At 39.4% G+C, this 11,357-nt stretch overlaps 1 protein-coding gene across 1 annotated transcript; it reads left to right on the forward strand.

Moving 5' to 3' along the window:
* The first annotated feature begins 30 nt into the window (after positions 1–30).
* Positions 31–9,708, forward strand: slc26a11 (solute carrier family 26 member 11). Its single transcript, XM_042484655.1, has 15 exons — positions 31–157; positions 1,414–1,648; positions 1,766–1,987; positions 3,494–3,686; positions 4,164–4,249; positions 5,816–6,053; positions 6,243–6,421; positions 6,580–6,652; positions 6,851–6,962; positions 7,056–7,111; positions 7,644–7,784; positions 7,873–8,000; positions 8,506–8,605; positions 8,726–8,859; positions 8,991–9,708. The coding sequence occupies exons 3-15, from the start codon at positions 1,784–1,786 to the stop codon at positions 9,096–9,098; spliced, it is 1,752 nt and encodes a 583-aa protein (XP_042340589.1). The 5' UTR covers positions 31–157; positions 1,414–1,648; positions 1,766–1,783; the 3' UTR covers positions 9,099–9,708.
* Positions 9,709–11,357: the final 1,649 nt, after the last annotated feature.

An 11,357-nucleotide genomic window follows, 5' to 3' on the forward strand; every position in this document is an offset into this window, starting at 1 on the left:
GTGGAAAAACAGGAACTTGTGTCTCGCGCTTTCTAGGCAAAATGACAAGTTTTAGGAAATGGCTTTTAGGGGAAGTAACACAGCAGCACCTTAAAAGAGAAGAGCCTGAAAATCACAGCAGAGCCCGGGAATAATGAAGAAGAGGGCGTCAGATTAAGTAGGAGTTTCTGCTGGATTATGTTGTTATTCTGTTGGCTTTTCTATTTTATTCCATGTCATTGTGTAGTGTTTACAGTACTATAATGCTGTCTGTCTGTTTTACTCTACAGTGTTGCCTTTCTGCAGTCTCATTCCACTTCATTTTATTCTTTTCTTTTCTATTCTATTGTGTTGTATTTCTTTTCTGTTGTGTTTTACGGTGTTGTTTATCTGCTCTAATCTACTATATTATTTTGTTTTTCTGTTTTATCCTATTAATTTTTGCTCTATTCGGTTTTATTTTATTGCATTGTTTTTCTGTGTTGTATATTGTGTCCTTTTCTATTCTGTTCCACACATTCAGCCATATTATGGTGTTTTTATTCTATGTGCTTTTTCTATTCTCTTCACTTCTTTCGCAAAGTGTTTCTTCTGTTTATTGCTGTGTTTTGTATTCAATTATGCTGCCTTTTCTGCTTTAATCTCTTCTTCTCTTTTGTTTATCTATTCTGTTTTATTGTATTGCTTATTCTCTTTTTTCTTCTCCTTTTTATTGTATTGCTTATTCTCTTTTTTCAGTTTTATTCTTTTACATTGTCTTTTCTTTTTTTTCAGTTTTATTCTTTTACATTGCCTTTGAGCTATATTCTATTTTATTTTTTACTGCTTTGTTTTTCAATGTTGTTCTGATGTCTTTGATTTTATCCCCCTCTGTTCTGCTCCATTATTTTTCTATTTATATTTTTTAAATTCTTTTCACTTCTATGGTGGTTATTTTCAAATCCATCTCTTTTATAATATCTAAATTTACTGCATTCTGTTTTTACAGTGACGCAGTTATTTAATTTAAGTCATTCAACGGTCTTCCTCTTTGTCATTGCAACATCTTATTGTTTAATCATTTTTTATTAGAATATTATAGCCAACGTAACCTAAACACACTATAGGGCACAATGGGAGAGCACACTGTAAGATGAGAATACTGGTATTTTACATAAGACTGGGGAATATGTGTGGGGATGTTTCTCTGTCAGGGTGTTTTGTGGCTTGTGTAGTAGGTGATTGTGGAGAAAAAGTTGCGGATGTTGTAAAACAATCTCTGGTTGGAGACGGGTATGCAGGGCACTAACTGTCACATGATCACCATATGATTATAAAGACCTTAAAGCTCGTTGAGGTCGAGGGTCACGCAAAGACATAGAGAATATCTGTCCTCAGGTATCGTGGAAGCTTGCAAGTTAGGTGACTGAAGACTTCTTTTTTTCCCCCACACAGATCACAGCATGCATCTGAGGACATGGCATCCACATTTTTTGATGTGCTGTGTTTATATCCAGAAAAAAACTCAGAGAAGCTGACACATGCGTGCACACAGAGCCCATCTTTGTTGTGTTTCCCTGAATGCTGTGTCTGCGGGGAAAAAAGGGGTAAACCAAAGACAGAGAAAGCAAGCGGCACTTCCAGTTTATGAGTGACATTTAAAGCAGAGGAGGAAAATTAAGTGATTTGTGTAAGTGGCTTTTATTCTGTAATCAGCTCACTCATGCACACATTTGAATATGTTAAGCGTCACTTTGTGCACTTGAAGCTGTCTCTTCATCTTTTCTGTCATCCTCCTCCTCTCCAGGTTCTTATTCTTGTAGTAATGGACCAGCCTCTGCTGGGCCGAGTGTCAGCCCGGGGCTGCTGCTCCTACGGCACCCTGAAGGCCTGGCTGCCGATCCTCTCCTGGCTCCCCAGGTACAACCTGAAGTGGCTGAAGATGGACCTGCTCGCAGGCCTCACTGTTGGGCTGACGACTGTACCGCAGGCGCTGGCTTATGCTGAAGTCGCCGGCCTTCCTGTGCAGGTGAATCCGGTTAAACTCTTTACTTTAGATATTCTGCTAGGCTGTGTTCAATTATCAAGTTGTACTTCATTTGGATTCCTCTTACTTTCCATAAGGTGTTTGCTAGTTTCTTGCTGTCCATTAAAACATCCAGAAGGAATTACATATGCAAAAGAAGTGAAATGTGCATCTCATCCATATGTTTTGTCCCTTAGTTCGATTGCTTTTCAGGTTGAAATCACAAAGTCCATCAAGAACATCCTGTATCACTGTGGTTTTCACTGATGCTTATGCTTTCACTAAAAGATCATCATCTTTATTTATCTGTCATAACAGCTGCAACTATTAACTGATTGACTGAATGTTACTCAATAACTATTTTGGGATACAGTTAGTTGTCATTTTTAAGCAAAAATGCCAGACATTTTCTCAAATGTGAGGATTTGCTGTCTTCTCTTTGCAAATTGAATATCTGTGGGTTCTGAGTTGTTTGTGGGAGAAAAAACAAGACATATAAAGATGTCATCAGTTTTTCCCTTTTTTCTGACATTATATCGACCAAATGAGTAATCCATAAATTGAAAAAAGTCGTTTGGATTAAAGATCCCTTCCGGACATGTTTTAAGACATTTAAAACAACTCTGGAAATCACATCAATTCCATCTCCATCATTGTAAAGTCCTGAATCTATGAGTGTGATAATATTTTTCATTTCAAAAACTTAAAGGAATATTTCATTACAGGAAAATGTGTATTTGTGCATCAAGCACAATGATTTATTGATTGATTGGGGACCACGTTTAACAATAGCAGAAATATTTTAAAACATCCGTTAACAAAAACTCTCACAGCTGTTTGGTTAATTCTTCCTAAACACAGGCATTTCCACTAAAACCTTTAAACTGGACTGACAGTGAAACTTATGTATGCTCTCTTCAAAGCCAGACTCCGATGTTAAGGGTTTTTTTCAGTCAAAATGTTTGTCTCTGGGAAGGTCTGAGTAATGACTGGATAAACGAGACTTGGATTGTACTGCATGAGTTGTGTGAGAGTTTGTGGACACATATTGTTTTAGTTTTGCTGTTGTTAAATGTGGTCCTGTTTTCCATGGAGGCGTCTGAGAAAAACAAAGTTAACTTCACAAATGTAAGGTAACACTACATGAATAATTGATATACAAATACTCATTTTGTGGGTGAAGTATTTCTTTTAATGTTGGGCACAGCGTGTCTCCTACTTCACTGTGAAGTCCATTCTCATTTGATGTGTATTTGAGTTTTCAAGTTTTCACATCACACTTGTCAAAGTTGCATGATTTGCTTCCAAACTAGTTGTGATGTCACAGTATCCTGCTCATACAATGCGGTAAAGTCAGATTTAAGGGGAGCACAGAAACACCTCTCAACATCAGAAGACAAACAGGAAAAAATCTTTATAGTGTCAAACTGTGAAGCAACAATAAGAAAAACACATTTTGAGTGATGACAATATATCTGAAATTTTATCTAAAAGCATTTCTCTCCACAGTACGGACTCTACTCTGCCTTTATGGGGGGGTTCATCTACACACTCCTGGGGACCTCTAAGGACGTGACACTTGGTCCCACGGCCATCATGTCCCTCCTGTGTTTCTCCGTGGTGGGGGGGCAGCCACACCGAGCTGTGCTGCTGAGCCTCCTCTGTGGACTCATCCAGGCTTTAATGGCATTACTGAGATTAGGTGATTATGGAGGGCTGCTGAGGTCATGCGGAAAACTTGTGATACCAGTTTTGGATTTTTTGTCTTAATTTTAGTCGACACTCGTGAGCCAAGTGGAGCTCACAAAAAGTTACAAAGAGTTTTAATTCACAATATGACACATTGTTTTTACCCGAAAGCAATGATATTTAACGGTACATCTTCCAGTCCGTAGAATTTAGACTGAGGTTTGTATCAAAAATTTGATATAATAATATAACAATATTAATGAGGAATTGTTTAGAAGAGAGAGATAAATGTTAAGGGACAAACTGCAGAGACTGTGGAAACAGGAGATTAGATTGTGAGTGCAAGAGGGACTTACTGCAACCACATCTATGACTTCCTGAACGTAACCGCACACACTATTTTCTGTGAAATCAGTGGATCTAAACTGTGCTTTTTTTTATCAGTGCCATGACTCTGTAAATCATTCATTACTTTGTGTGTCTTCTGCAGGTTTCCTGCTGGACTTCATCTCTTTCCCTGTCATAAAAGGCTTCACTTGTGCTGCTGCAGTAACCATTGGCTTTGGCCAGGTCAAGGTGAGAGTTGTACATGCACACACACACACACACACACACACAAACAGCAACAGAAATGACACACATCTACAAAATCAACAGGTAGCATATCATGCACCCATTAACAGATGGTAAACTGAGGTAAAAGTCAGTTTCAACTGGAAACTGTTCTGCTCAGTGTAAATATTTTGGTCACAATTCTTTAAAGTAAGAAATAAGTTATTAAATAAATAAATAAATACGTGTTCATGTATTCAAGTCTTGTTTCTAACAGCAAATGTGGTTAAAATACAGAAGGTCACAGAGTTCTGGGGTGGCAATATAAACTGTTTTTGTTTTAAAACGGACGTCAGACAATAATTGGTATTTTTCCGTTATTCTCTGAGAAGCCATAGTTTGATTTTATAATAATAATAATAATAATAATAATAATAATAATACATTTTATTTATAGAGCACTTTCAGGGAACTCAAAGATGCTTTACATAGTAAAAAGGATCAAAGAATACAGATAAAATACAAGAGTACAAATAAAATCATAATAATAATACATAATACAGCACAAAAAATTTAACATTAAAGGTAGTTTTGAACAGGTGGGTTCAGGTGCACACAGCATGATTCTGCAGACAACAGGTCACAGAGGAAGGAGTTGGTTACCTCACCAAGTTGGAGGTGTGCAGCTCCTCATCTAACAGCTCACTGCTGCTGCTGCTTCCATTACTGCAGTAATGACATAGTAACACCTCAGGGGTGCCAGATACTACTGCAATATTTCACACTTACGTGCTGTCTTGTTTTGTAGTCGTATTTTTTATCGACGATAGCGATAAGTGCTAATCGCACTGACAAAGACATTGCATTTCCTGCGACGATATCAACAAGTCAACTTGTGGTTCACCAGTTAAATGCTTTAAATGTGAAGCTGCAGCAGTATTAAATGTTTGGTGTCCATTAGCAGTGACTTAATGCAGTTCATAATACTGCAGAAGTACTGTATATATACTACAATACTTTGATAAGTGGGCCATAAACTCAGTCATCACTGTGCTACCTTAGATAATGACTTAACAGTCATTTATTTAAATGAAAATCTTCAAGATAATAAGTGTAATGTGAAAAAAGAGAGAGAAGTGGCTGATAGTGTTCATAATCTTTATTCGGAACAGCAAAAGCCGGTTAATACAATGGTGAGAGTCTAAGTTAAACTTTCTGATTGAGGAGCAGAGTTTTTATATGAAGTCTTTGTTGAATTGGGAGACAGCTGAACCATTTCTGTTATTTAAAGTGAGACTGTATAACATTTTAAAAAAAAATTACTCCCTTGTTCAGCTGAAGTTGAAACAGACAATTTTTCCTCCCTAGCATTTCCAAGTGGTATTATTTTCACAAAGTTAACTGAATCACTTTCTGTTTTCCTCAGAGCTCAGCAGCTTCAACAGTTACTTCAGTTATATCACGGTCTGCCACCTCCACTACTGTGGATAGTAACTGTATCTAAAAAGCAAAGACCTGCATTGGTTATGTGTTGACTCTTCTCCTTGTCAGTGGGCTTAGCTGATAGCAGTACCATCATTTCTCTTCTAGAATATTCTGGGACTCCAAGGCGTTCCTCACGAGTTCTTCCTGGAGGTTTACTACACTTTCTATAAGATCCCAGAGGCCAGGATAGGTGATGTGGTGCTGGGTGTGCTTTGCCTCTCTCTGCTGATCATGTTGCTGTTCATGAAGACGAGTCTGGGCTCTGACGACGAAGACAGTGATGATGATGATGCATCTGCCTGCTCAAAATTCTCCAGGAAACTAGTTTGGACTATTGCCACTAGTCAGTACCTGTGTGGTTGTTGTGTGTGTCTCTGTCCTTTTTACTTGCAAGTACAGCAATGATAGTGTTTTAAATAGGATTCAACAAATAGCTGAAAACATGCAGAAATTTTAGCATGCACATTCTTATGTCTGTTATCTATAACGGTGTGCTCTTTCACCAATTTCTCCATGTCTTTGTCTTTGTCAGTGCGTAACGCTCTGGTGGTCGTGGCTGCATCTGTGATAGCATTTTCCTGGAACGCTTACGGTCATCCCGTGTTTACAGTCACTGGGGAAACGACCGAGGGGCTCCCACCATTCAGGCCTCCACCCACCTCTGACACCACAGCCAACGGCACCATCGTCTCCTTTGGAGAGATAGTTGAGGTAAGGAGCAGAGGGACGAGGCCGGAGACAGGATCAGGTCATGGAATCCTTTTTCAATATGAATCACAACTTTCACTTCCCAAAACCTTTCCAGGTCACGAGAACAGCAGCTGAGTAGCCCGTCAGCTTTCTGTGTGTGTGTGTGTGTTTTTGTGCAGGGCTTTGGAGGAGGGCTTGCTGTGATTCCCTTCATGGGTTTGCTGGAGAGCATTGCTATCGCTAAAGCTTTTGGTAAGTGTTTTCAGCCACACCAGCAGCATGGCATTGGCGCTCTGTCGGTTGGTCAGTTCACTTCTTTGGTTCGGACTGAAATATCTCAACAGCTACAGATGGATTGCCATGATGTCCTCCATAGGATGAATTGTAAAAGTGGAAGAATGAGTGTTTCATTAGATTGCCCACTGATTTTAACTTCTTGTTCCTCCTCAGCCAGTCAAAACGATTACAGAATTGATGCCAACCAGGAGCTGCTGGCCATCGGTGTGACCAACATTATGGGCTCCTTTGTGTCAGCCTACCCTGTCACTGGCAGCTTTGGGAGGTGCGTCTTTGTGCATGAGAGAGAGTGACAGAAAGATAGACAGAGCTCAGTTGTCTAATATTTACAGAATCATGTATTTCTCCTCACATCCAGGACAGCAGTGAACTCCCAGACTGGTGTTTGCACTCCAGCTGGAGGAATCGTCACCAGTGAGTCCTGACACTTTCGATTTTCTCTTCTGCCCTCTTGTGGTGGTTTGTGCTGTCACCTGTTATCCACACTTGTACAGTTCCCAGTGCTTCCTTCTCCCTCTCTCTCCTGACTATGCGAACAGTGGTTTAGGAGTCAGAAAAGAACTAAAGGATTTTGTGTGTGCATGCTCAAAACATTCATCAGGTGAAAGACCTCCAATATGTATATTATTGCTTTTCTTGTTGAATTCATCATTACATGAAAGAAGTTTTCTCTGGGTTTTGGGACTTCATCACCAGCCAATTCTTGCCAATGAAAACACAAAAAGGGATTATTTTATTATGTATTTTTCAATTTTAGATCATAACCTGGAAGAACAAAAAAAACGCTTTTTTAAAAAAATATATTTGTTTGACATCCTAGTCTCTGTCTCTCTCTATTTTGTGAGTGTGTGTGTGTGTGTGTGTGTGTGTGTGTGTGTGTGTGTGTGTGTGTGTGTTGAGATTTAATTTCTGCTGAGTCTCTCGTTCTCTCTCTCTGTTGTTTCAGGTGTGATAGTGTTGCTCTCCCTGGCGTTTCTCATGCCGGCCTTCTACTACATCCCCAAAGCGTCTCTAGCTGCTGTTATTATCTGTGCGGTAGCTCCCATGGTGGATTATCGTGTCGTGGCTAAGATGTGGAGGATACGCAGTAGGTGTCCTCTCTGTGTTTTTTACTGTGTGTCTCGTGTGCTCTTTGTTTGTTTAATTGTGGTCTCATGCTCTCTCGTCTCCCTCAGAGTTGGACCTGCTGCCTTTTGTTGTGACGTTCCTGATGAGTTTCTGGCAGGTGCAGTACGGCATCATCGGAGGTGTGGCTGTATCTGGAGCCCTGCTGCTGTACAACGCTGCAAGACCTCAGATAAAGGTAACACAATATACCGGTCAGAGCAGTGTGTGTTATACCTTATGAGAGAAACATATCAAGCCTTTAAATTCCACCAAACAAATGTTGCTTTCTTTATCTTCTGTAAAGACACAGTGGGCATTTGCTTGTGTTCGAAGTATTGTTTCCAAAAGTAGCATTTTTCAGGAATTTATATCACTGGATTAGCCCAAAAAAAGACAACAGAGTCTCGATGTTATTACTGTAATAACCATTGGTTTTACATTTTTTAATGATGTTTTGTCCACATTCCTTAAATTTGGTGGATGCTCACGTGGAGACATTTCAAATGCAGCACTCCAGAGTTCAGAGAAATATATATAACTATATCAAAATATCAAATATCAAAATGTATTACCTGATATGTGTCTACATAAAGGGTTTGTGACATGTTCTGTTGCTTCTTCTTTGTTTTATTTCTGATTTTATGTGATGTGAGGTGGCCTTGATTGTTTTCGAGGTTAACATTGATTCCTGTTGTGTGCAGGTGACTGATCACGGTGCATTGGTGATGGAGTTGGGCAGTGGACTCAGCTTTCCTGCCACAGAGTACCTCAGCCACATCATACACACTCAGGCTCTGCAGGGTGACAATTTGTTCAAAAATCTATCTTTGTTCAGAGGATATTTACAGTAATGTGCAGTGATCTCTGTTTTTAGTCTTATTTACTTCCCTGTCTGTCTCCCGCTAACGTGTCTCCCCCCAGCGAGTCCTCCTAGGTCAGTGGTCCTGGATTGCCATCATGTCAGCACCATAGATTACACAGTGATCAGCGAGCTCAGGGACCTGCTGAGGCAGTTTAAACTACGAGAAGTGCTGCTGGTCTTTTCCAGACTGCAGGTGCACATTTCGAAATAAATATTGTTTTGGGCCAGAATTTCCGTCTCATAAAACAGAGGGAAGAACATACATTTTGCTGTATTGTTGTGTCTTTTTCACACACACTGTCTCTGTCTTCCTCCCATCTTTAGCCCTCTGTTCTGGAGGTCCTCCTAGCAGCCGACCTGCAGGGCTTCAGGTATACAAACAGTGTGGAGGTGGCGCTGCAGATGGAGGCAGAGAGCCTCCTCCGTGACTAACACTAACACCACCCAACCACAGACTGGAGAGGAGATGTTTGATGCTCGCCATCACTGATTAATGACACTTCTGATCTGGGATTACTGGGCTGTTATGAAGTGAAAAAGGGACGAACTACCTCCCGACAACTGATTCACGCGCTGTGGTGTACGGCTAAACTTGAGTTTGGGAATCATTATGGGATGTCTGAAATTACGGCACTACATTACCATTGCACAACAACACTGGACCAGTAGTCTAATAGTGTTTTTTAGTCTTTTATATACTTTTAAAGTACATTATGCTTTTTTATATGAAGGAGGCGATAGAGAGAACAAATATATGAATTTTTATGTTTTTTTATTTTTTGAGAAACAGAGAACTCTCTCTATTATATTTTAGGGCTGACGGTGATAGATGAGATTCCAGAGACCAAGTCTGAATTAACACAATAGGAAGAGGAACGACAGCTGTGTAAATGATGAGTAGAGCAGAAAAGCTAACACGTACGGCTCCTGTCATTATGAGTTGCTTTATTTATCTATGTAAGGTGATGTCTTTCTCTTATTTTTATGTTGGTGAAGAAGGGTTGCCAAAATTATTTTAATTTAATTATCAAAATGACAAAAAAAATAAATGTTTACATTGTTATATGAATGCTTTTGTGTTTGTGTATCTGTTTTTGTGATAATGAAGTGAAGTGATTCGTCCCAGCACCACCCTCTGCAAACTGATGTCATCTACAGCTTCTGATGCCAACATTAAGAGGGATTCATCCATGATCCAGCAGCTTCCAACACTGTTTTTCTTGCAAGCAGAGCTTTGCAGTGATTTCCACATCACAACAAACAGATAAGATCCAAGGTAACCTTATTTGTTTCAAGAGGAAATTTGTCATGGACATAAAGGCTGTCACATAAAAACACATGCAGTACATAGTGCAGAAACAGACATAGAGTGCATAGCATGAACAAGTGCAAACACAAATTCACTATTCACTTGGTTTGTCTGTACATTGTGTTCTAACTCTGCAGTCGTTTCAGACCCTGCCGCTCCCTCTGCCTGCATCAGTAGATTCACTCCACCTGCTGATCATGACTCACCTGTTCCTCATTCCCCCATTAGCTCTCACTATATATTTATATATATATATATATATATATATATATATATATATATGTACCAGCCCACTTTCACTAGCTCTCCGCCAGATTGTCTTAGTGCTTCATTCATGCCGGCTTTGGCCCTGCCTGCTTTTTGGATTCTGCCTAACCTCTTGTTGATTTGTTGACATCTATATCATTTTGTGTGCTTATGGGGTTGTTGTTTTGGGTTTTTTTTTTTTTTTTTTTTTTTTTTGCTCGGCTTTGTTAATCTGCCCCTGGAGTTTCGCTTGGATTTTTTCATCTGTGAACTGTGACAACACTGCCTCTGATTTTACACCCTCCTTATGTCCTGAGTTTAAGAGATCCCCTGACAGGGGGATGGAGTACTGGAAAATCTATAGGCATGTTCAACACATGCATTAAAACTGAGTAACATTCACTCTGATGTAAAATCTGTGACCTTTACCTATAGTTTTACCAAACTTACTATGGTCTGAACAACCCTTTGCTTGCAATATTTTTCAAGTTGAAAGCAACTTCAGACACCCTACAGGCTTAAGGTTGTAACTGTAATATGTTTTCAGTTAAATTTCCTGGCAGAGATCTGTTATCACTTTGATGTTAAGTGTTTTTCATTTGATCTGTGAAAGAAAAACCACATTGGATCTTTGATTCAGTTGTAAAAAATTAAAACATCCAAAGGGGTGAATTCTTTTGATGGGCACAAAGTAAATAGTTGTTTTTTATGAAAGCAATAAGGACATACGTAAATCACTGTATTTTCAATACAAGCCTTCATTCTTTCAGCATTAAATAAACACCCCAGAGTATTCAACACCAGATTTGCAAAATGTAGCTTATGTAAGTAGTTTTACCACACCTGTATGCTGGCCAGATAAAAATCCTCAAGCTGGATTAGCATGTACAAAAGGATGAAGTGTTTGTGCAGTTTAGGTCAGCTGAGTCTGTGTGCTTCATCCATCATCCTCTCCCTGTGATCCTCCGGTTGTGTCCAGCTTGAGTAATTATTAACAATACTGCTGCATCACTGGCAACAGTTCCTGATCAGAGACCCATGAAAATATAAAGATGTGGATCGTCTGGTAGCTTATGGTCAATAATTTAATAGAACTTTTAATAGATTTTTGATTTGGTTCACAAATCGTACATTAT

The sequence above is a fragment of the Plectropomus leopardus genome, chromosome 4 (genome assembly GCF_008729295.1).
Source record: "Plectropomus leopardus isolate mb chromosome 4, YSFRI_Pleo_2.0, whole genome shotgun sequence".
In the NCBI taxonomy this organism is placed as follows: Eukaryota; Metazoa; Chordata; class Actinopteri; order Perciformes; family Serranidae; genus Plectropomus; species Plectropomus leopardus.